At 35.5% G+C, this 27,280-nt stretch overlaps 1 protein-coding gene across 1 annotated transcript in view; it reads right to left on the bottom strand.

Annotated features, from left to right (window-relative positions):
* Window positions 1–27,280, bottom strand: part of DACH2 (dachshund family transcription factor 2) — a 907,788-nt gene that overhangs the window by 641,557 nt on the left and 238,951 nt on the right. The window contains exon 2 of the mRNA XM_073880945.1: window positions 22,461–22,499. Within this exon, the coding sequence (XP_073737046.1) occupies window positions 22,461–22,499 (39 nt within the window). The remainder of the gene's footprint in view (window positions 1–22,460; window positions 22,500–27,280) is intronic.

The following is a 27,280-nucleotide window of genomic DNA, read 5'->3' as shown; positions in this document are numbered from 1 at the left end:
CTCCCTCCATCACCCCTCAGTTTGCTCTCTATAGTTAAGAGTCTCTTATGGTTTGCTTCCCTCTCTTCCTTCCCATATATTCATCTGTTTTGTTTCTTAAATTCTACATATGTCTGAAATCATATGGTCTGTGTCTTTCTCTGATTGGCTTATTTCACAGCCTACTACATTCTAGCTCTGACATCATTGCAAATGGCAAGATTTCATTCTTTTTGATGGCTGAGTAATATTGTATATATATAACACATCTTCTTTATCCTTTCATCAGTTGATAGATATTTGGACTCTTTCCATAAATTGGCTATTATTGATAATGCTGCTATAAACATTGGGTGCATGTACCCCTTCGAAACAGTATTTTTGTATCCTTGGGGAAATATCTAATGATGCAATTGCTGGATCTAGGGTAGCTCTATTTTTAATGTTTTGAGAAACCTCCATACATATTCCTGCAGCATAGGAATAAATCCAACTTGACCATGGTGAGTAATTATTTTAGTGTACAGTTGGATTCAATTTGCTAGTATCTAGGTGGGAATTTTTGCATCCATATTCATTAGGGATATTGGCCTATAATTGTCCTTTATTGTGGGGTCTTTGTCTGATTTGGGAATCATGGTAATGCTGACCTCATAGAATGAGTTTGGAAGTTTTCCTTCCATCTCTATTTTTTGGAACAGTTTGAGAAGAATAAGTATTAACTATTCTTTAAATATCTGGTAGAATTCCCGTGGAAACCATTTGGCCCTGGACTTTTTTTTGGGGGGGAAATTTTTTATTACAGATTCAATTTCTTTGCTGGTTATGGGTCTGTTCAAATTTTCTATTTCTTCCTATTTCAGTTTTGGTAGTTGGTATGTTTCCAGGAATTTGTCCACTTCTTCCAGATTGCCCTGTTTTTGGCATATAATTTTTCATAATATTCTCTTATAATTGTTTGCATTTCTGTGATGTTGGTTGTGATCTCTCCTTTTTCATTCATGATTTTATTTGGGTCCTTCCTCCTTTCTTTTTGATGAGTCTGGCTAGGAGTTTATCAATTTTATTAATTCTTTCAAAGAACCAGCTCTTGGTTTCATTGATCTATTCTACTGGGTTGTTGTTGTTGTTTTTTAATATATCACTTATTTCTGCTCTCATCTTTATTATTCCTCTTCTGCTGGATTTAGGCTTTATTTGCCATTCTTTTTCCAGCTCCTTTAGGTGTAAGGTAGGTTGTGTATTTGAGACTTTTCTTGCTTTTTGCTGTAGGCCTGTACTGCTATATACTTCCCTCTTATGACTGCCTTTACACAACCTAGAGGTTTTGGATGGTCATTTTTCCATTTTCATTTATTTCCATGTATTTTTTTATTTCTTCTTTAATTTCCTGGTTAACCCATTCATTCTTTAGTAGGATGTTCTTTACCTTCCATGTAGTTGTGGTCTTTCCAATTTTTTCTTGTGGTTGACTTCAAGTTTCATGGCATTGGGGTCAGAAAATATGCATGGTATGATCTCAACCTTTTTGTATTTGTTGAGGCCTGATTTGTAACCCAGTATGCAATCTATTCTGGAGAAGGTTCTATGTGACTTCTAAAATAATGTATATTCTGTTGCTTTAGGATGAAATGTTCTGAATATATCTGTTAAGTCCATCTGGCCCAGTGTGTCATTCAAAGCCATTATTTCCTTGTGTGATTTTCTGCTTAGATGATCTGTCCATTGCTTTAAGTGGGGTGTTAACGTCCCCTACTATTATTGTATTATTATCAACAAGTTTATATTTGTTATTAATTGATTTATATATTTGGTGCTTCTAATTTGGGAGCATAACTATTTATAATTGTTAGATCTTCTTGTTGGATGAACCCCTTTATGATGATATAATGCCCTTCTTCATCTCTTGTTACAATCTTTGGTTTAAAATCTAGTTTGTCGATAAAAGTATGGCTATTCCAACTTTCATCTTACATCCATTAGTATGATAGATGGTTCTCCTTCCCTCACTTTCATTCTGGATGTATCTTTAGGTCTAAAATGAGTCTCTTGTAAGCTGCATATAGATGGGTCTTGTTTTTATCCATTCTGATATCCTATATCTTTAACTAAAGCATTTAGTTCATTTACATTAGAGTAATTATTGATAAATAAGAATCTAGTGCCATTGTATTACCTCTAAATTCGGTGTTTCTGCAAATATTCTCTGTTCCTTTCTAGTCTTTGTTACTTTTTGTCTTTCTTTACCACTTATAGGATCCCCTTTAATATTTCTTGCAGGGCTAGGATAGTGGTCATGAACTCCTTTAATTTTTGTTTGTTTTGGAAGCTCTTTATCTCTCCTTCTATACTGAATGACAGCCTTGCTGGATAAAGTATTCTTGGCTGCATATTTTTCCCCTTGAGTATGTTGAATAAATCATGCCACTTTCTTCTGGCCTGCCACATTTTTGTAGAGAGAGCTAATGCTAACTTTATTTATCTTCCTTTGTAAGTTAGGGATTTCTTTTCCCTTGCTGCTTTCAGTATTCTTTCATTTTCTCTGTATTTTGCAAATTGTACTACAGTATGTCTTGGTGTTGGCCAACTTTTTTTGAATTTGATAGGAGTTCTCTGTGCTTCCTGGATTTGGATAATGCTTTCCCAGATTAGGTAAGTTTTCAGCTATAATTTCCTCAAGTAAACCTTCTTCCCCTTTTTCCCCCTCTCTTCTTCTGGAACTCCTATGATATGAATGTTATTAAGCTTTATGGAGTCACTGAGTTCCCTAAGTCTACATTCATGATCCAATACTTTTCTTTCCCTCTTCTTTTAAGCCTCATTTTTTTCCACAATGCTATCTTCTATCACTGATTCGTTCCTCTAATTCAGCCATCCTCATTGTCATTTCATCCACTCAGTTTTGCATCTCAGTTATAGCATTTTTTTTACTTCAGCCTGACTACTTTTTAATTCTTTCATCTCTGCAGAAAGGAATTCTCTAGTGTCTTCTATGCTTTTCTCAAGCCCTGCTAGTATCCTTATAATTGTTGCTTTCAATTCTGTTCATACATTACTTATATCTGTTCTGATTAGATCCCTGGCTGTGACTTCTTCCAGTTCTTTTTTTTTTTGGGGGGGGGATTCATTGTCTCCAGATCTTGGCATTTTGCCTAGACCTCTGTCTGCTGTGTGTTAGGAAAACCTGTTCCATTTCCTGCCCTGAGAGTAATGGCTATACTAATAAGAGGTCATATACTGTCCTAGGCCTAGCACTTCAGGAAGTTTTTGTGTTGTATGTTGTGTGCACTCTGCTGTTGTGTTTTGGCTGCTCTTTTCCTCATATCAGTCCTCTGCAGAATTTCTCCTTGCCTGCAGTGTGGAGTGTTTGGACCTGGGCCAGTGTGTGGCAAGTTTTAACTAAGTGTGTTTTTGTCTGCTTGTTAAAAAAAGCTAGATTCTACTTCTCCTAGAGCTGAAGATTTGCAGCACTCTATGATCAATAGCCTTGGTGCATGTAGGGCATCTGTGCTAGTCTTCTGGAGGAGCAGCCTGCGGTGCTGTTTCCTGGGCCAACTTGCTCTTGTAAAGATACACCTGCAGGGCTCAGTGGGGTGGAGCTTGGTTTAAGCTGCTCCATCTTCCACTGGAGGCATTATGTTTCTCACTGAAAGCTGTCCGTGCTGATGGTAGGGGGAAAATGGCATCATCCCACTATCTCATCCCCAGAGAGGAGAGTTCATGCCCACCACTGTTCAGGAAGCCCTCACAGAAGAGTGAACAATCTTCCCTTTTGTATCCCAGGCTTTCATCTATGTCCAAGCCATCCATCTACCTGGCAGCACAGTATCCCTTTGTTTTATCTCAGGAATGTGGCTGGGATTCAAAGCTCCAAATTTTAGGAACCCAGCATGGTGCAGACCCATGCTTATCCTCTGGTGGAAGGTCTCACTGCACTGTGGCTAGTGCTAGTTTGTCCCAGAAAAGTAGTTGCATGACTGCACAGGCCTAAGAGTTTATGGTAAAGCACAGCCAAAAGCTGGTTTCCAGGTTAGCTGCCTTCAGTTGGTGCTTCTGCTGCTATGCTATTTAATGGGGCTGTTCAATGGTGCCCACCTTCTATTTTGTCCCCTGAGAGGCAGTGTCACTTCTGCCAAATGCACTCCAAGAAGGGGAACTATTTCTCCCCATGGGATCCAGGGGATCCTCAGACCATGTTGTCCACTCCTGGGCCTCTGCTTTCTTTTCTCACAGAACACCGCTAAGCCCTCCAGGCATGACCCTGGTGATGGTATGGACTTCTAAAACTTCAGACTTTGAGCTCTGCTGCTTATAAAATCTTGTGATAGTCAACCCCATTCCCTTTCCCAGTCAGTGATTTGGGGGAAGTGTTTTTCTTGTTCAATCCCCTGCACACTGCTCTCTCTCTCTCTCTCTCCTCTCTGTCCATAATCAGGACTCCCTCCCCTCTGCAGCACCTGTAATTCTGTTCTCCCCCACATCAACTCTCTGCAGCTCCTACCTTCCACATGTGGCCATTTTTCTCCCTCTAGATGTGCCATTTGTTCTCTCAGTCCTCAGATTGATTTCTTGGGTGTTCAGAATGATTCGATATTTATATGGCTGTGCTGGAGGGACAAGGATAGCATATTGTCCCCCTACTACTCCACTATCTTAACTCCTCCTTCAAACATATTTTAAATTATTCAAACTATTTAGCACTTACTCAGTTTAAAATGATGCTCTGTTCCATTTCATAAAACATAATTGATATTCTTTGAAAACATTAAAAGCATTAATACTGAATATAGATGGGAGAACACATTAATTCTGAGTCAATTACCACACCTCTGTTGATGTCATAGACCTACCCTCAAGGAACTTACAACGTAAATATATATGCAGTTATGGTAGTATGTGAGAAATGCCCAAAAGTGGATAAACTAAAATGCTATAAGGTTTAGAGGAGGAAGGTGATCATTTTTCCCTGGAATCATCATAAAAGTCTTCATGGAAAAGGTGGTAGATGTATCACAGGTTTCATTTCAAAAGCCAAGGAATGAAAGGACACTCATAGCAGTGGAAATTAATAATAATAATAATAGCTGAATTTATTAAGTGTTAACTATATGTCAAACATTGAGATAAGTGCTTAACATGTATTAACTCATTTATCCTTACAACCACCCACTCAGGCAGATACTCCTATTTTTCCCATTTTACAGATAAATTGAGGTTAAATGATCACAGAATTAATACATTCATCCAGACTGAAGTCTATTTCCAGCTGCTTATAGGCATTACTAAGTCAATGAATATAGGTTCTCATGCTCTGACTCAAGATTAAGCTTCCTTCCTAACTCCATCATTTCTGTCCCCATTCCCTCAGTCTACCTGGCTTGCAGAAATTATCTTCTATCACAATCCACATCAAATAATTTACCTATCCATCAGAATTTTCCCTTTGCAGTCACCTTCAAATATACTTCTTCCTCTTCATTCCCATAGCTATTATAATCACCCAGATCCTTACCATCTTTGCTTAGCTAAGTATCCAAACCCTCCTCTAGTCTATGTATTTCTTTAACAAGCATTTATTGCATCTCAAGTAACATACTGAGCAATAAGGATACAAAGATGAATAAAACATACTTCTTAAACTCAAAGAGTCTAGGTGATAGGCATATATAGAAGAGTAAGCAGGTGTAGCAGAATTAAGGTCAAAAGTATGGTGAAAAGGGGAACAGAGTGTGTTCCAGGTAGAGAGAACAGTGTTTATGAAAATCTGAAAGTGAGAAAGAAAATGAAATCTTCAATGGCACCAAAGTAATTGAATTGATATTAAGGGGAACAAGTAACAGAGATGAGATTAAAAAGTAGGCAGTGGTTAGATCCATAAAGTGTAGCATTTCTCATTTCTCCACCTCAACACTATTGATGTTCCAGGCTGGGTAATTCTTTGTTTTTGGGGAACTTCCCTGGACATTACAGGATTTAGCAGCATTCCTGGCTTCTACCCACTAGATGGCAGTAGCACCTCCACCCCCCCCCCCCAGTATGACAACCAAAAATGTGTCCAAACATTGTCGAATGTTTTGTAGAAGCAAAATCATCTCCAGATGATAACCACTGATATAAGGTCTTTAAAATCATATTTAAGATATTTGGACTTTATTCCAAGATCAAGAGGCGTAGTGGTGTGCCACAGTGTAGAGGAGGGACTAATTCTCACCATCAGTTAAGAATGGAGATAAAGATGCAAATAAGGAGACTATTCAATATCTAAATGTTATTCTTATTATTCCCCAGTGTTATCACTTCAGTGTAAGTGAAGCAGAGTTCTACAGTGTTCCCATCATAGGCTGTAATTATTTGTATCTGTGTGCCTTTTTTCACGTGGGCTCTCGAAACCTAGAATAATGCACTTTTTTGACAATTCAAATTTCCTAAATTAATTTAAGGTCTGAGTTGGAATATTCTTACCTCCTGACTTATTGTCCTCTATGCAACCATTTCAAAAAATTTACCTTATCATAAATAGCTTTAATTCTTATGCCTGAAGTCTATATATAATGCCATATCATATTTTTTCTTCCAAGTTTTTATTTAAATTTAAGTTAGTTAACATATAGTGTAGTATTGGTTTTGGGAGTTAATGATTCATCACTTACACACTTTCTTAATTTAATATTTTGGGTTTATTCTCAGTTGACTCATGTTTATAGTTAGTCAACTGGATTATAAACTCCTAGAAAATAGAGACAATGTGTTCTCCATCTTATATCTATTCCAGATCATTGAGCAGAATCTTGAGCCAAAAGCAAGTGTCATTTTAATTGAATTAAGAATCATGTTCTCTTGTGTGATTTCTCCACCACCTAGAAGAAGATTCAGAATCAAAATTAGCTAATTTTTTATATTAATTGAGGTAAATCATTATGACATTGAATGGTAGACTTTATTTTCTTAGCTATTAATTGAGATCAAAATTATAAACTCTGAGCATAGTCAGAGTTAATTAAGGATTTTGTATCCCTTCAGAAAATGTATAAATAAAAAGTATTAATGCATAAATACCAGAGATCCTACTTTATACAATTGGCTTATCCTGGAAATGAGTATTATGGATTTTTATCCTCACAAAGACTAAAATTTGATAAGAAATAAGTGCTTGGAAAATTCCTTACATCCATATTTTTTAAAACCTCATGTATAAAAGCTAGGTTAATTTTGATGTTCATGTTTATGTTATATTCGTGTCATTTAAGTTGGATAGTTTCAGTATTTTACATTCAATACCTCCAATTGTTAATGTTTCTACAAGTCCTTATAAATCATGGACCAATTCCACCCGAAAGGACCTCAGAATGATCATCTGATCTAACCCTTTGTTTCAATCAAGTAGGTGGTTGAATAATCCAGGATACTTTGTAGACGTCCAAATATCAAAAATTTTCATTTTTGATAAATTGACAATAAAACCAAGGAAGGAAGTTCATTGTATTTCCAATATTTTAAATAATTTACAGATTGTTTAACAGAAAAACTGATAGAGGATCTCCTGTAAGTAATACTAACATGTTACTCCTCAGCCTACCAAACACATGAAAGTCATTTTATAACATCCAATTACATATTTATTCCACTAAAGACCTTAACATTAAAATCAAATTTTAAAAATCATCTTTCTTCTGAGCTTAAAGCTAGTCAATGTATAGTGCCTCCCTTTCTCCTTCTCTCACCTTCCTATATAAGGGTATTATAAGACACAGTAACTTTAAACAACCTAACAGCTTGCACTCAAACTTAAGAGCATTACAGATTTTCTTTGAAGGCTTAAGTGACAGAAACAAATCTGTCCATTTTCAGCTACTGAACATGCTTACTAGTTTAACAGAGTTTTTTTTACCAAAGACTTTGCTAGCTTTCACTTTGTCAGATGATTTTAAAATCTCTACAACACTTCTATCCTGCATCAAATAAGATCTAATTGATTAAGATATGAGTAGACTTTCTTGTATGTCATGTTGGAAACTTTTCATAGGAACCCACAAGCCCCTGATATGAAAGTAACCAAGGGGTGCCAATGATGAAAGACTTTGTTGCCTTGGTGTCATCTCATAAATCATCAATTATTGTCTGTTATTATGAGTGTGACAACCACATACTGTCATAAAAGGATTTGCATTTTCATCTAGTTTGAATTTTTTCCAGACATCATTTGCTTTGTAAAAGAAATGTCATGACAACCATAGAACACTTAAGCTTGTTATGAAGTGTTCAAGCATTCTTTTGGACTCAGTCAGTTTGGCATATTGGCATCCCAACCTCTTTTGCATTATTGAGTTGTTTATCTTTATAGTTCATAAATATATTTCTAAACATGGGTATATAGCATAATAGGCTAAGTCCAACAGAAGCAGTGCAACTCTTTGGTTGCTATGACAACATAAACTGATCAATTTCCTGTCACTGTTTTAAAAGAGGCACTCTCCTGTGGCCATAAATACTAATTACAAACGCAAGCCATTTGCTATCATGTTCAGTTTGCAGATTAAAGCAGTCCATGCCCAATTTATCATTTAACATGTCCTCCCACATTTGTAGTGTGGTACAGAATAAATAATAACTTCCCTTGTTTACAAAATTTTCAACTTAATTTCACTAATTATTTTTGCAGTTGCTGGAACTTAGCTGTGCTGCTGCTACAAATTCAGTAAACTCAGTGGATTTTCAAAGTGCAAGTAAAGATTTCTAAAATTAAAGTTGAAATGTTTGCTTAAAACTCCTTCCTGTAAATGCCTATTTTAAAGAAGGTGGTTATATTGGATTTATGAACGTTACAAAATTTTGAAGAGCACATGAGTGTCTTGTCCCACAATCTATTCATTTCAGTTAAATGAAGAGCTAATATATTTGGCTAAAACCTACAATGAATAGTTTTATGAAGGTACTAGTTGATACTCTGAATGGGAAATCTCACTTTTAAAAAGAAAGTAGTAGGTTCAGGGGAAAAAGGAAAAATCCATCAGGCAAATGCATAGTACCATATAATCTTTTTTTTTTTCTTTGAGAGAGAGAGAGCACATGTACAAGCATGAGTGGTAGGGGAGCGGCAGAGAGAGAGAGAGAAAGAATCACAAGCAGGCTCCATGCTCAGCACAGAGCCCCACATGGGGCTTGACCTCACAACCTTGATCATGACCTAAGCTAAAATCAAGAGTTGGATGCTTAACAAACTGAGCCACCGAGGTGCCCCCATAGCACTATATAATCTAATATGAAGTCCCCCCTTCTCCACCTACACACTTATTTTATACAAGCCTTAAATTAAAATTTATACTTCATCTTTTGAAAGGGAAGGAGACTTGGTGGGGGGAGAGAATTTCTAACCATCTCAGTATGTGAATAAGAGCAGTGCTACAAATTGTTAAAGTATCTTTGGAGAATTTATACCTCTGACCAACACCTGTAAAAATTTAGGATACCATTATCCTATATAGCATTTTGAAAGTAAAGCACTTCTATTTTTCAGTATCCATGAATTTCATGACAGACAAATCTTTGCTATATGTATCATGATTTATATATTAAGAGAAGAAAGACTTCTAAACTAATCTTTTCTATTTTCTCACTAAGTCACAAGCCTAGAATTTGATTTAAATATTTTTACAATTTCCAAAGCTGAATGGGTTCTTTCTGGACTTCAAATAATCACCTAGCATTTCTAGGAAGGCTGGCATTTTCTCAAAATCAAATATAATAAGCATGCTCCAATTGATTCTCTGAAAAGAGAAGCTGATACCTAAAAAGTTTACCTCTGGAAACACCTACAGAATGCATTGTTTTGTGGGGGATTAGGCAAAATGAATGATATGAGATCCCTGTTCCTGTTACTATCTGTACACTACTATCCTCACCAAAATATATTTCTTAACAGGGCCTGCCCTACCACCCTCACTGCAGCTCTACCCAATAACTACTGTTAATCAACACAAATTATACATCCAAAGAAAGTAAAAATTCTTTAGTTGGTCTCCTGTGGTTGCAAAGGAATGACAAAGCACTTCCAATTGCTTCTAAACCAAGCAGCTGTAGCCTCAAACTCTAGGGCTCTGAAGGCTTTCTGACAGCCTGTGCTCACAGGCACTTCTCTTCTTCTAGCACCAGCTCAGTGACTCTGCAGCAGGAATTTCACATCACCACAGTGTTGAGGTGAAAGCTCCAGTGTTCTTATTAAAAAAAAAAAAAAATCTGGTCAGCTTGAAGCAATGAAAACTAATCTGAATGCAGCCAGTCATTGACTGTGAGCACATGCTCAGCAAAACAAAGGCTGGCATCACAAGGATTTTTTGCATATATATAGCCACTTCAACTGTACGTTTCTACCTGCATTTTGTTACATGGACTCCTAATTTCAAAAAAGAAAAACACTTTATAAAATATCATAAGCTGCTATGCAGCACTTGGAAATAGAAAATAATGTAAGAAATAGTAATACCATTTAATTGCTCAATAAATATTTATTTAATATTGAAGACTAAATGTCAGGAAAATATGCTAGATACTGGATATAAAAGTGGTCAGCAAAACAAAGGCATGGTTCCTACCTTCATGGTGCTTATTACATTTCCACAGCATTTCAGCATTTCCAAAACATTCTGACATATGTTTGCTCATTTTTTGCTCTTCACAATAATCTTGTGAGGGACATTCATAGATCCATTTTATAGACAAGAAAACAGAGACTTATAGATGTTAAATTATTTGCCTGTGATAATAGAGCTAGTTGTTGGTATAGAAAGGATTAAACACAAGATGTGTGACTACAAATTCAGGTGTCTTACCATTATAGTGCATTTCTGAAAGTGTGTTTCATAGAATGCTGGTTCTCTGGATAAAAAGTTTCCTTTAATCAAAAAAGACTGAGAAGTCTTGCATATTATATCTTCTCTTACAGGTTCATTGAGCAAATTAACAAACTGTAGGCTCTGAGAAGACCTGTGATAAATTTTTATTTGTATTTAACCCCATATTTTCCAAACTTGTTTGACTACAAAACCTCTCTGAGGGAAAAAAAAATGAATCCATGGTGACTCAGGAACTGATGATAAACTACTATATTGGATGCAGAGTAGGCGCAGGTTGCAGAAAGGACATGTATGTTGGAGAGTTTCTAAATCTATACTTGACCATGAATGTTTGTGACTACTGAAAACTACAAGGTTTTTTATTCTCTCCTTATTAAATATTATGAAAGAAAGGGCAGATGTGTGTGGTGAAACAATGAAGCTTATATGCATTATCAAAATGATAGAAAATATAGGGTACCAGCAAGAAAATGGAACTGAGAGAGTTCCCCTAACCTTCTTTCTTAGCCACCTCCAGTAATTGCTCAGAATTGGAAAGATCAAATTGTCCCTTAACCAAAACTTCCTGTAATGGCTGATTCTAGGACTAGGGCAAAAAATATACAAGATGAGCCTGAAGCATTACATAGTTGTAGAAAGTAAGAAAGTGCTTAAAAAAAATACACAATGATTGGAGCATGTAAAAAGTACATATGGGCAACTAGAAGAGCTCTTACTGGCCAAACCTGGAAAAATTTAAGCAATAAAATAAATATCATAGTATTGGATTATATCCAAAGTATAAAATAAATACCTAAGTCCATACTGAAATAAATGATTAAATAAATAATTAAATAAATAGATAATAAATTACAAATAAATAATGGAGAAGGAACAACTCTCCCATGCAGAATTCCAAATAAATTATATTGATACTCTGTGCTTAAGAAAGTGAAGCAGGGGCGCCTGAGTAGCTCAGTCAGTTGAGCCTCTGACTTCTGGTTTCGGCTCAGGTCATGATCTCACAGTGGTGGGACTGAGCCCCAGGTCGGGCTCCTCACTCAGCATGGAGTCGGCTTGAGATTCTCTCTCACCCTCTGCCCCTCCCACACTCGTGCTCTTTCTCTCTCTCTCAAATAAATAAATAAATCTTTAAAAGAACAAAAGTGAAGTAAAACTCCCCATCCCTTAACTGTGGGCTGTACATAGTGATTTCCTTCCAAAAACTTCCAGAGCAATAGAAAGAGGGAGAGGGAGAAAAGTAACTTCACAGTAGAGAAACCTGACAAACACTACATGAGCCAGGTGATCAGGGTCAACTGCCACAGTAATAAGTTATAATGATAGTGTGTACCCTTGATATGATGTGATGAAAATGTCACTTTACCTCTGTGGTCTTCTTCCCTCAAACACAATTTTACAATGAGAAAAACACCAGACACACCCCAATTGAAGGGCATTCTACAAATACCCAACCTGTACTCCTCAAAACTGTCAAAGGCATCCAAAACTAGGAAAGTCTGAGAAACTGTCATAACCAAGAGGCATCTAAGGAGACATGATGACTAAATGTAAGGTGGTATCCTACTTCCTGGAACAGAAAAGCGACATTAAGAAAACACTGAGGAAGTCTGAACAAAGTCTGAACTTTAGTTAATAATGGTGTATCAGTAGTGCTTCATTAATTGTGACAAATTGATTCATTAATTATAAGATGTTAACAATAGGATAACTGAGTTCAGAGTGAATGGAAAGTTTCTGTACTATTTTTGCAATTTTTGTATAAATTTAAAGCTGTTCTAAAATAAAAATTTCATTAAAAGAAAAAAAAAAACACTGCCTCTAACCACCTTGTTTGTGCCAAGCCCAACTTTATTAAAAATTCCTTTATCTCTATACAAATCGTAGTTTAACTTAACTCCAAAAACACAAGCAGTGATTTTTGAAGCAGGAAAACTGGACAAATACAAATTAAGGAAAGCATAATTTGTTTTTAATGCAACCAAAAGTAAAATATGTATATACTATTTTTTAATGGGCTGCCTCAAATAGATGTCCCAAATCTTTTCATATGATGTTCAGTAGGTGCTTTACTGCCAAATGTAAATCATGATCAAAAAATAAAAACCACTTTATACTTAATATGTTAGATATATCAATATGTGATTTAATGGGTATTTGTAAAACTCTTACAGCATAAAGAATATAAAATCACTATTTTTGTTATTTAGGCTAATTTCACCTTAAAGCAACATAACTGTACAGATCTGCTAACCAATTGTATTACAGTAATATATTATTTGGCTAGAACTAGCCATTTAAAATGAAAATGTCTGGGGCGCCTGGGTGGCTCAGTCGCTTAAGGGTTCAACTCTTGGTTTTGCCTCAGGTCATGATCTCAGCGTCCTGAGATGGAGCCCCACTTCAGGCTCTGCATTCAGTGTGGAGTTTGCTTGTCCCTCTCCCTCTGATCCTCCCCCAGCTCTCTCTCTCTTTCTAGTATAAGTAAATAAAATCTTATTAATTAATTAACTGAAAATGCCCAAATCATTTGATTTCCATCAATAAAAATCAAATAATTTTATTTTAATACTTAAATAAAAATAGTGTCTGTGGGGAGAATATTTTATAATGATGTATCAGTTCAAAATGCTTTAAATTCTCCTACTTGTAACAAATCAAAACATGGCTGCTGTTATTAACAGCCTTCAGTATTTTATATGTTTTAAACAGCTTTCATGTATTTTTTTAAAAATCTAGAACACTGTATATATCAGATGATCTAGCACTTTGTATTGTGGATTATGAATAATATATCATTTACATAAATCAGTTGATTGAGTTACATATTTTTTACATCTCAGTTTTCTAATGGATTTATTTAAAAACAATGTTTTATGTTTTATGGCTAAATCATTTTATACTTGCTCCCTCTTAACATTAGGATTAGTTAAAAAACAAAAATTCCAGATGATCATCTAAAGTAACAGCAGATCTTTGGAGTCCAAATATGCTGTAAGGAGAACTCTTGCAGCAAATGTATTTTTTGTATTGAAAACATAGTGTTATCAAAAACACTAAGCACGACTAGTCTTCAGGGTACTTCACATTATCTATCTTCAGGACTGTAGAGCACATTGCCATGGAACATAATTCCTTCAAGGACTACAAACCAAAGAATGGCCATTTTGGCATAGTAGTCCCATTTCTTAACATTATTTTGTAGCATTCATCAAGATGTATTACAAACCCTACCAATTTAGGAACAATGCATTGCCTTTTTAAATACATTCATACTGGGTCTTAGAATCAACTCTGTTTCAGCACCTAGTTGGTTACACTGACAAATTTAAGATTAGGGCTATACAATTTTAGAAAATGTCACCACTATCTTTGTAAAATAATGATATGCTCCTCATTGCATAATAATAGGTGGTTATCAGCCTTTCCTTTTTATCCTGTCTCAGTCATTTAGTTAAATCTACCCTGCCCCTCCAGAGAAATTCATGGTCTGTCACCTACCCACTGGTGTCTAGACTTAGGGATATTTTAGCAGTCCCTTCATTTTCACATCACTAGGCAACTCTTCTAAGTTAAAAAAAAAAAAGACAGACTTCACCTGAACATTCAGACAAGCATCCTACTACAAAGTACATTTTCCTTCTATAATTCCACTTTCCTTTCATTTATATTAAAGCAACACACAGTCTGAGACCTAATATATTGTACCTTCACATTATTAAATGTAACATGCAGAACATTACACATTATTATTCTACACATGACCAAGAAATTTTAGTATTCACAGGATTATGGTAATTAAGTCTTCCTTCACTTTGGGTGATGTGACACTTGCTTGACTATAATGTCAATCCACTTAAAGTCTGTGTAAACAACATTATCTTAGTCACTCTGCATTATATTTCCAACTGTGAGCAAACTTACAAGGTCAGAGTGGACAAGAATGTAGGTAATCCCAAGGAAACTTCATGTAAATGACTTGCTCAAGGTTCAAACTGGGTTTTCAATAATAGCAAAAAGGAGTATTTACCATACTATATTATAGTATTATTATTTAGATACCATCCATGGCAAAACACATGGGAATTCTTGGAGACAGAGGTAAAAATAAAAATGTCCATTGTTTTAATGTTTTGTAGACAAAAAATAAATGTTGTTTGCCAAGGCTTTGTTTAGGCTAACAAATATGTAGTACTCCATTAAAAAAGGAATATTACATATTCCTTATTATTTTGTAAAGATCCATTAACATCTCAAATATAAAGAGCACTTTTTAGAAACACAGATGATAAAGGCAATACAACAATACTTGTATTTCCACCTTTCCTGTTTTTTTTTTAAGATTTTATTTATTTATTTGGGAGAGAGAAAGGTGAACTCAAGAGCATGAGCAAGGGGAGGGGCAGAGAAAGAAACTGAGCAGGGAGCATGATGAGGGTTTCAATCCCAGAACCATGGGATCATGACCTGAGCTAAAGGCAGACGCTTAACTGACTGAGCCACCCAGGCGCCTCGCCCCCGCTTTTTTTTTTTAACAGAGCCATGATATTTATTTTCTTAAAGTAATGATTTTTCAATAGTTTTGTCAGCCACTTAGTGTATTATGTCCAAGAAGTGCTGTTGTGAAAATGCTCTGACTTATAAAACTAGCTTAAAGGTTTTGCAATATCTTGTGTTTTAAGTGATTTATTTAGTGCTTATTGAAAAAGTTAGATAACCTAATTAAATCTCCATGTAGGATAGGTAGGATCTAGGCAAAATTAATCTAGATTAATTTGGCACAAGTTCCTCTGAACTTGTGGAAGTAACAGAGAAAGGCAAATAGTGGTTTTCAGACTCTGCTTAAACTATAAAATGGGGTGCCAATTAGCAAAAATAACAATGGAATTTCTTAAATAGGAGTCCCACAGTCAGTTCACAAATAGGCGAGTAGGTACAAACCCTCAAAAACAAGTTACATGGGATTCTCCAGGCTTATTGTCACATTTGAACAATGAGGTATACATATTTGAATTGTATGAACCTGGAGATCATCTGAACAAAGTGTATGAACCACATTTTTCTTGTAATATCTGATTTGAAACACTGTAGGAACTCAGTTCACTCCCCAGGAATGCCATTATCAAAAATTTTTCCCAGGACTACTTATAGAGAAGTCCCTAAAAATGTCATCATCACAGGAGAGTAACTGATTTAGATTTTGTTTGCCGGAATTGCCATCTTCCATAAGTAGAAATTTCACTAAAAACATAACTCTATTCATGTTTTCAAAGATTTCTTTTTAAAAGTAATTGAATAAAAGTAATTGAAAATAATAGGTATTCTGTGATAGAGATAGGATATATTTGTGTGTGTAAATGTGTGATGATATGTGAGTGTGTGGTAGGCTGATAATTCTTGGAGTTTAAGTAAAATCAGTTTCAACTAACTACCTTTTATTTTATTTAAAGATTGTATTTATTTGTCATAGGAAGAGAGAGAGAGCACAAGCAGGGGGAGCCGCAGGCAGAGGGAGAAGCAGGCTCCCCGCTGAGCAGAGAGCCCGATGCTGGGCTCGATCCCAGGACCCTGGGATCATGACCTGAGCCAAAGGCAGACGCTTAACCTACTGAACCACCCAGGAGTGCCCCAACTGAATACCTTTTATAATTTAATCTCTTACAATATTAGACAGTTTTCTAACTGGACATTCTTACCAGTACACATGGAATCTAAGAAACCCAAAAGCTCTTTGTTAAACTCTAGGGTACAGATCCAGCTCATTCCAATAAAAAATCTCCCCAAACACAAAATTCAATTAGTTACCCCCCCATCCAAAAAGAAAATATGACAGAATAGTCAATCTGAGTCCTCCCTCTACTTTAAGTAGCTATGTGCAGCACAATAAAAGCATTATTGGAATCAAATCTTAAATGAGTTGAAAATATTAAAGACCTCTTCTCTGAATCTGAAACATATTTAAAAAGAACTTGAGGAGAAACACAAAACCATAATAAATTGTAGTTGGACTTTCATTATATTTCAGCATTTGTAATGTGATGATTCAGAATGGGAAACATTGAATATTAATTCAAGATGGTGTGTGGCTACTGTCTAGTCATAATGCTGAGATTCTGCTCCAATCTTCTATCCCACTCCCACCCCAACTGCCCTTAAATTAAGAGAAACACAAAGATAAATAGGATAAATAAGATAAACATGATCTTAACTATGCCAGAGAGTGTTATAACACTTTTCACAAATTGATAAAATTCAATTTTGTCTTTATGTTTTATGCACAATAAGTAAATTATAGCTTCAGGGAAAAGGGAACATATGCATTATAGATCAAAGGTTATGTAATATGTCTCTAAGAGACTGTTTAGTCCAACATCCTAATTTTACAGATATGGCAACTGAGGTCCCAAGCCACAGAGTTATTTTCAGTGTTGTTTTAAGTCCATGGACTTCTGACTCTTTCCAAAGCTCTTCCTGCTATACCACACTCTCATCAAATGAGGCTTTATGGGAAAGTGCTTTGTAACCTGGAAAATACTTTACAAATTTTAAATAGTATTTTTATTCATATCCGAACTACATATGTTTTAAAATGAAGAATAATGACACAAATAGTTTCAGTAAGCATTGTTATGTGCCCTAAGTGATCAGAATCAGTGTTTAATCTCTGGGTATAATCATGAAAGAGAATCAATAAAAATAATTATTTTTTTCTTCAAAGGAATTGTTTGTTAAAAATATCTACCACGGGGGCACCTGGGTGGCTCAGTCAGTTAAGCATCTGCCTTTGGCTCAATCATAATTTTTGGGGTCTTGTGATCGAGCCCTGAATCAGGCTCCCTGCTCAGTGGGGAGTCTGCTTCTCTCTCTCTCTCTCTCTCCCCCTCTGCCCCTCCCCCACACTCATTCTCTCACTCTCTCTCACTCTCTCTCTCTTTCTCAAATAAATAAAATCTCTAAAAACACTCTACTACATTGGTAAAATTTGGGAAAATAGGAATTATTGCATAACACTAGTGGGAATGTAAGTCAGAACGATTTTGGAGAGCAATTCAACAATAACTATTAAACTTGAAGATGTGCATAGTCCACAACTCAATGATTTCACTTCTAGGTTTATACCCCAGAAAAATTCTCCCACAAAGGCACAAGAAAACATGATGTCCATTTACAGCACTCTATGTAATAACAAAAAATTGAAAACAATCTAAATGTCCATCAATATAGTAAAGAATAATCAAACTGTGGTGTACTCATGCAATTAGATAGTAGAATGGACAATTAAAAAATAAATGAATGAACTAGATCAGCATGTATCAACTTAGATAAATCTCAAAAACATAATGTAAAAACAATGATTACAAAAGAATAGTATAGTACCAAACCATTTAGGTACATTTTAAAAACACAAAAACTAATACTGCATATTGTTTGTGCATAAATACACATATGATAAAAAAAACACTAAGCAATAATTCACACAAATTTTAAAACGGTGGTTAACTCTAATGAAGGGTGGAGGAGAAAGGAGATTAGCATTAGTTATATCAATAATGCTTTACAGATACCTTTTTTTAAAAAATGAGCTTTGAATCAAATGTAACAAAATGTAGACTTGGTTATTGGTCCACAAATGTCTCTCATTATCTCTTGATTTATTTGAGCTATTTTATGATCAATCTTGCTAATTTATTACACAATCGAAATGATGCTACCAAAATTGATTTCAGAAATATATATATATATAATGAAATGAGGTGTTTTGGTAATTAGTCTGATTCCAGTTGTCAGGTTATAAAATATATTGATCCAAAGTATATGAACTTTGTAATCAGACTGCCTTGATTTAAATGCTGGCTCTGATATTTGTAGGCTGTGTGGTCTCAGATAAGTCATTTAACCTTCTCTGTGCCTCAGTACCATCATCTGTAAAACAAGGATCACAATAATATCACCTACCTTGTAGGGTTGTTATGAAGATTAAATGAACTAAAATAACCTGGGATATCATGTCTGAAAAATGTTAGATATTATTATGTTCTGGCAAAAATAAGAGTAGCAGTTGTTCATCAAATTTTTTCCTGAATTACCTTATTTATATGTCTACACTGGTTAAATGTATCAAATAATCACTCATTTCTTATATTCTCTACCTCTGAGGACTAACCAATTAACTAAGAATTTCCAGTTGTTAGAGTTTTTAGAGAACAATTATAATTAATTAGTATATTTAAGCATTGTTCAACCTATCACACAACAGATTACTTGTGGTCAAAACTATTTGATGAGCTACAAAGGGAAGCACTGTCTACAAAAATTCTATTTAGTTAAACATCACCTATTTTGCACATCATATGTATTGACAAGTTGTCCAACAATTTCTCATCTTTCATATATGTCTGTGTTAAATCTGCAACTAGAATAATTTGTTGACAAATGGGAGGCTTTTTTAAGTTAATTTAGAATTTGAGACTGTGCATTCCTTTCTTTCTCTAATTTCACTTTTCTCTTTTTTTAGTCCTCTGATAAGTTTCTCATCAGAAATGATAATGTTAACTGATCACCCTTTTTAAAAATATTTTATTTATTTATTTATTTGACCAAGAGAGAGCACAAGCAGGGGGGAGCAGCAGGCAGAGGGAGAGGGAGAAGCAGGTTCCCTGTTGAGCAGGGAGTCTGACGTGGGGCTTGATCTCAGAAGCCGGGATCATGACCTGAGCCGAAGACAGATGCTTAACTGACTGAATCACCCAGGTGCCCCTTAACTGACCACCCTGACTAAGGATTTATAGTGCACATCATAGGAGCCATTAAAACAATGAAGTTTGGTTTTTTTTTTCCTTTCTTTTTTTCTAGAAAGATTGGAATTAACTGTTTCCTTTTTAGACAAATACACTTTTGGATTGCCAGTGATAAAAGGGGCATACAAATGTTAAAAGCATTGTGGCACAGTGGGATTATGTGCTAAGGTCCATGGCAAGACAGACAAACAAGTGGAGTTTCAGATCAATCAAACAGTTACCTCAAACAAAAATTTCAGATGACCAACTTTTGTTTTATCTTTGCCAATGCCAATGAAAAGTTCAGATGAAGTTTTATTATGTTAACTACTTACATTTCTTTTATTTCTTTAACCATTTGTAAAAATAAAGGAATTTTGCTAGAAGAAATTGGAAATTTGTTGAAAGGCAAGTCAATTTAAAATTAAAAGAACACATACTATATATAGTTTTCTTCCTATTAAAGCACCATGAATTAGGTTTTAAATAGAAGCCATAATTATGTTATGTGACAGAACCTATATTTAAATGTTCTCTTTGGAGATGGCACTAATGATCTTTCATACCGCATTTCATTGATAAATATGAAAGCAAAAAAAATCATAATTTTATCTTAATTTTCAAACCATATTAAGGGAAAACTATCTTGGTTATTTCCATATAGTAAGGAAAAAATCATGACGTGCATAACCACCATTTTGAGTCCCAGGAGAATTATTTACAAGCACTCCACTTATTTTTAATTCACTTTACATGAATTTTCCATGATCAAGATCTTCGGGTGTATTTATAACATACTGTGATTTTTTTTTTAAACTGCAGTACCTAGAGGATTTACAATTTAAAACAGGTCGCAAGCTGACAGCCCATGGGCTAGATACAGACCATAGATGATTTTCTTCAGCCTACATAGTTATTCTTTCTTTTCCTTTCTTTATTTTTTTGGTTTTGTTTTTGCTTTTATTGAGTTGGTTACCAACATTTAAGAATTAGGGAATTTCATATAAAAATCTGCATTCCTGGCTTCTCTTAAAAACTCAGAGTTTAATAATATTTGGCCTACATTCCCACATGGTGGCAATCAGCTACACTGAGTAATAGCTGACACCTTTGGAAAGAATATATACTCTCTAGGTCACCCTAGTCCCCACCACTTCCTATTGCTTATGGCCTTTCATTTACATTACCAGCCTTGCATCAGTAAGCATTAGAGTTTGCGACTCTCCCATTTCTCTGTAGTTTATGTAAGTGAATCAGTGCATATACTTTTAAGAACATTTCATGGTTTTTCTCAGATTACAGCAAATGTAAAAACTCATTACATATATATGTACATATGTAATGTGTGCTCTGATTAATCTAAAATAAATCTATACAGTTATAAACTACTGATATAATTAATTTAATGAAGAGAACATTATATTAATTTGCATGTCATTTTACCAGGAAAATTAAAATAAAATGAAAGTCAATTTCAGTGTCTGAATTCAATTGCATTCATTTAAAATACAAAAACATTTACTTTCAATATCCCAAACCTAAACTCAAAACTCAAACTATGTAAAGTTTTTCAGTTAAAATCATTCGTTAATGAAATCTAGTGGGTTCTAGTCTCCCCCAACACGAAAGTTACAGTCTAATAGAAAGTTTGGCACTTAAGGAGGCACATCCACTGCTTCAGGTCACTTGGGTATTATTTAGTGTGCATGATATTTAAATAATATTTAGAATAGGAAATGTCCCAGATATTACAAACATCACCATAGTGGTTTTCATTTTCTAAATTGAAAACCCACACGGCATGGTCCCCATCTCCCCCATAACCCTATGGCATTTTTGTTGTAGAAAAAAATATGGATAAAACATATTATCAAGGGCAGCCCTGAAGAAATTGGGGAAAAGTCACCAAAGGGTGATTTAACCTGAGAAAGGTATATGGAAGAGAAGAGGGGGCACAATTGTCAGGCAATATCAAAATGTACTTTTGTACTTTATTACCATGGGTTGCCCTCCTTTTCCCTTGCTTCTTTGAGTTACTGTCCATTATTCTCCACATTACAACCTAAAAGGTATAAAGTCTAGAGCAATATGGTATCTCTCATTGCAATTCAACTGAAATTGCCATAGATAATTTTAAGAAGTTTCAAACATAAATCTTCTTAGACTTCCAATTTTTTAAAAAAATGTATTTTTAGAAAAAAATAATTTCAAATATTTTAGAACTACTAGCATGCTTACAGAATATATCCATGCCTAATGCTTAGAACAGCTCCACAAGATTAGATGGCTTATTTTTTTTCCTTTATTGCTTTACCAGCACACTTAATAACCTGTGCTGCCCTGCAAAAGTGAATGTACCTTCCTAAGCATTCCAGAGTCATGGGATGAGTGAATTACCTTCTCGTTATTTTACACAGGTGTCATGGTTTTTGTGTCAATGACCCTCACTCAACCCACATCAACTTTGCAGCCTTTTCCTAGCTTCTGCTTTAGTTCCCAGGAAAGAAGTTGTTCCCTGTGACTGGAAGTCATCTCCCCACTGCATGGTCCTAGGATCCATTCCCAGTTAATACATATGAATGATTACTGCCAATAATGAAAGTGTGAAGACCCAATTAACTAGTACCCTCAAATGGATAGACAGGGTCTAATTAGCTATTTGGATTTCATATTTCTTATTATTAATTAAGGATTAATAAAGATTCAGCATTTGCTCTGAAAATTTTAAATGGCTCTACTTTCCTACCTTAATAATTACAGTACAGGGAACAAAATTATTGAAGTTGGGTTGAATCTATACCGGCTCCAGGACATTCCCAGGAAGTTGATTTTTAAAAAATAAATACATAAATACCTGTTAACAGCTTGTTTTCTTGTCATTTGCCTCTTCCTTCTAAAAGGAGAGTATAGCAAAAAATAAATAAATAAAACTGGTTAATTGAGAGTTCTGGTTAGTTTGCTTCCAATTAATCAAGGCTTTATTATATTTCACAAAAAAAAAAATCTTGTTCAATTCTTCAGGAACTTTAGATAGGTTACACACAATGAAACACCAGAAGGGAAGAGCACAAAGAAGGTAAGAAAGCCTGAATTGTTATTGTTAAGATAATGTTTTAAATATATGGACAATGCTATTGTAGTTCTGGTCTAATCCCCACTGAGTAAAGAATAATGTGAAATGTCATCTTGTTTAGGGCTTTTCCATATATGAAGGCAAGGAAAAAAGGTTATAGATTTCTGTTGAAAAAAAAAATGGCCTCGGGTCGTAACAATTCCTAAGAAAGTTTCTGCAATATTGTGTCTTCTTCCTTTCTCTCAAGAGTCTTCTTCCCATTTCAATGGGTATTCCAATATATTTAGGAGGAAAAAAATCTCTTTCTAGGGTTTTGCCCCCTATTTTCATTTGGCCAACAGGATGATGAAAGTGAACCAATATCAATGTTATGCCTTAATTTTCTAAACATGGAGCTATTAATCACACAGCTCACTATACACTTATTTCTGGAGCAATAATAAACTATCTTACATCCTTCCCAAAAGGGTTACACACGCATACACACACACACACACACAAAGTCATACACACACCCATACAAAATAAACACATACAAAAGAGATTAATAAAAAACCCACAAAATTAGTTTAATTAACAAAACAAACATTCTTTCTAATAGTATAGTATTTCCTAGTGTTTCCAAACTCTTTAGTGAGGAACTATAAAATCTAAAACAACATGCTGCTTCTGGGGAAGATGGCAGAGTAGGAGGATCCCTGTACCCTACTTGTCACCTCATCTTGTGGTTACACCTAAATAATATCCACATCAGAGTAAATAAACCAGAAAATAACCAAAGACTGGCAGAACAGACTCTCCATAGCTAAATGTAGAGAAACCACATCAAAAAGGGTAGAGAGGGCAGAGATATGGTCAGGACCCAAACTCACCCATAGGACTGTCCATGGGAGGGAGGGACATCTTGGGCTAGGAAAAGAGAGGAGCAGACCCTATACCAGACACCAAAGGCATTAAGGACCCATACTGGGAAGATGAATTCCCATAATATTTGGCTTTGAAAACCAAGAGAACCTGTTTTGTGAGTTCTTACAATCAGTGAGTCTTAACACCTGGAACTTTAAAATTCAGCAGCTCCACTCTGGGAAAGCCAGAGAGTGATTGGAACCTGAGTCCCTGCCCTTAAACAGCACAATAAACAGCCCCACTGAAACGCAGCATAGAAGCAACGGTTTGAACAATGCCTAGGGTATACAGGAAGGAGATTTATTTACTAATCTCAGAACATGTGCTGGGGGAGGGATCTTTGGAAGACTCCTAGAATAAAAGAGCTTGTTGGTGCAATTTCCCTCCACTTCCCTACAGCCTACCTACCCAGACAACTGTGGGAACCAGTGCAGGATGAGCACTCTCCACAAAGCTTGCCTGACCCCTGTGCTCTTTTACAGACCATCCCCTCCATCCCAGACTGGGCAGTTTTCCCAGGGTGGCTGGGGGTCTCCTTCTGCAGTGGAATAGCCTAGATCTTCCTGGCACTGTGTGCCCCACCCCACATTCTCCTGTGGACATGCCCCTTCCAACATGCCCTTGGCAGGAGACCATCCAAAGGAGTGCCACAAGCCTGATAGAGTGAAGCAAACCTGATAGAGGTCAGAAGTACTCCAAAGTGACTCCTGCCCCAGGAAAAGAAGAAGATAACCACAAACACCATTCCGACTGCAAACCCAGCAGTGGGCTGGGAGCACACATCTGGTCTGACTGAAGGACCCACCCACCAATGACAGCTTCTCAGGGGACAAAACAAGGAGAGCACCCTGCACTTTGGTGCTGCCACAGCTCTGGCAAATGCATGGTCTGATTCAAATCAATCTTAAAGTGGCCCCAGATTTGCCTCCTAACAACAGAGGGATCAAACCCCGACCACGAGGCAAAGAGAGCCACTGCAGACAACTATACTGAATGCAAAAGCAGGGTACATGCAACAAACATAGAAGACACCCCAGAAGTGCCAGGTTATGGTGAACCAGGGACATTGCATTGCAGAGCACCACAGGGCATCTTCATACGGCCACTACTTTCAAGAGAAGGAGACATAACTGACTTTCCTAACACAAAGAAACAGACACAGAGAGTTAGACAAAATGAGGAGACAAAGAAATGTGACATGAAAAAAGGGACAAAATCACAGCAAGAGAGCTAAATGAAACAAAGATAAGTAACATGACCAATAGAGAATTTAAAGTAATGATCATAAAGATATTCACTGGACTTGGAAAAACAGTGGAAAGCCTCAGAGTGACCCTTAACAAAAAGATAGAAAACATAAAAAGAACCAATCAGAAATGAAGAACTCTGCTGCTCCCCATGCTTGTGTTCGCTCTCTGTTAATAAATAAATAAATTAATTAATTAATAATAAATAAAATCTTTAAAAAAAGAAATGAAGAACTCAATAACTGAAATTTAAAATGCACTAGAGGAAATAAAAACTAGACTAGAGGAAGCAGAACAGACCAGTGACATGGTGGACAGAGGAAAGGAAAGCAATCAAGCAGAATGTGAAAGAGCAAAAATAAAAATAATAAATGAAAATAGACTTAGGGAACTCAATGACACCATAAAGCATAAAAACGTTATCATTATAGGGATCCCAGAAAGATAAGAGAGAGAAAAGGGGGCAGAAAATGTATTTGAAGAAATAACAGCTGAAAATTTCCAGAATATGGGAAGGAAACAGAAATCCAAATCCAGGAGACACAGAGAGCCCCCAATAAAATCAACCCAAGGAGGTCCACACCAAGACACACACTTATTAAAATGGCAAAATGTGGTGATAAGAGGGAATTTTAAAAGCAGAAGGAGAAAAGAAAACATTACATACAAGGGAAACTCTGTAAGGCTATCAGTTGGTTTTTCAGCAGAAAGTGTGCAGGCTTAAAAAGAGTGGCATGATATATTCAAGTGCTGAAAGAAAACAAAACCTGCAACCAAGAATATTCTATCCAGCAAGGCTATCATTCAGAATAGAGGAAGAGACAAAGAGTTTCTCAGACAAACAAAAGTTAAAGGTATTCATCACCACTAAACCAGCCTTCAGGAAATGTTAAAGACGACTCTGAGTGGAAAGGAAACCTCTGTGTAGGCCAGAGTGGAAAGCAGGAGTAATAAAAGTAGGAAGCACAAAAGCACTAAAATTAATTATAGCTATCAAAATCAGTCAAAGGATTCACAAAATAAAAGGATATAGAGTACAACACCATATATCTAAAATGCTCGGGGAAGAGGAGTAAAAATGTTGTGCTTTTAGAATGGGTTCAAACTTAAGCAACCATCAACTCAATACAGACTGCTATATGCATGAGATGTTATATATACAAGCCTAATGGTAATAACCACAAATCAAAAACTGGTGATAGGCAAAAAAAAAAAAAAAAGAGAAAGGAATCCATGTATATCACCAAAAAACAAAAACAAAAACAAAAAAACAGCAAATCATGAGAGAAGAGAGCAAGAGAAGGGAGAAAAACCACAAAAACAAGTAACAAAATCGCAATAAATACATACCTATCCATAATGACTTTGAAGGTTAATTGACTATATGCACCATTCAAAAGATATACGGTAAAAAAAAAAAATGGATAAAAGAGCAACACCCATATATATGCTGCCAACAAGAGATTCATTTCAGACTTAAAGACACATGCAGTCTGCAAGTGAAGGGATGGAAAAACATTTACCATGCAAATGAAAGTGAAAATAAAGTGAGAGTAGTAATGCTTATATCAGACAAAATAGACTTTATAAAAAGACTTTAACAAGATAAAGAAGGACACTACATCATCATAAAGAGAAGAATTCAACAGGAAGATATAACAGTTGTAAATATTTATGATCCAACATGGGAGCACCCAAATACATAAAGCAGCTGATAATAAACATAAAGGGAGTAATTGATAGTAATACAATAAAAAGGTATTTTAATGCCCCAATTACATCAATGGACAGATTATCCAAGAAAATCAACAAGGGAACAGTGGCTTTGAATGATACATTAAATCAAATGGATCTAATAGATATATTCAGAACATTCCATCCCAAAACAGCAGAATACATATCCTTTTCAAGTGCACATGGGACATTTTCCAAAACAGATCACAAAACAAGTCTCAACAAATTAAAAACGATCAAAGTCATACTATGCATCTTTTCCAATGACAATGCTATGAAACTAGAAATCAACCATGAGAAAAAACCTGGAAAGAACACAGATACATGGAGGTTAAATAACATGCTACCGCACAATGAATGGGTCAACAAGAAATCAAAGAAAAATAAAAAAATACATGGAAAGAAATGAACATGAAAACACGATGGTCAGAACAATTCTAGATGCGGCAAAAATGGTTCTAAGAGGGAAGTTTATACCAATAGAAGCCTACGTCAAGAAGCAAGAAAAATCTCAAAGAATCTAACCTTACACCTAAAGAAGCTAGAAAAAGAACAAACAACACCGCAAAAGAGTAGAAAGAAAGAAAAATTAAAGAGTAGAACAGAAATGAAAGAAATAGAAACCAAAAAAAAAAAAAAAACAAATAGAACAGATCATTGAAACCAGGAGCTGGGTTTTTGAGAAGATCAACAAAGTGGATAAACCTTTAGCCA

This window comes from Callorhinus ursinus, unplaced genomic scaffold (genome assembly GCF_003265705.2).
Source record: "Callorhinus ursinus isolate GAN/ISIS: 27379988/994484 unplaced genomic scaffold, GSC_fseal_2.0 scaffold40, whole genome shotgun sequence".
NCBI lineage: Eukaryota > Metazoa > Chordata > Mammalia > Carnivora > Otariidae > Callorhinus > Callorhinus ursinus.
Note: the sequence above shows the minus strand (reverse complement) of the source record. Positions and strands in the feature narration are given on the sequence as shown.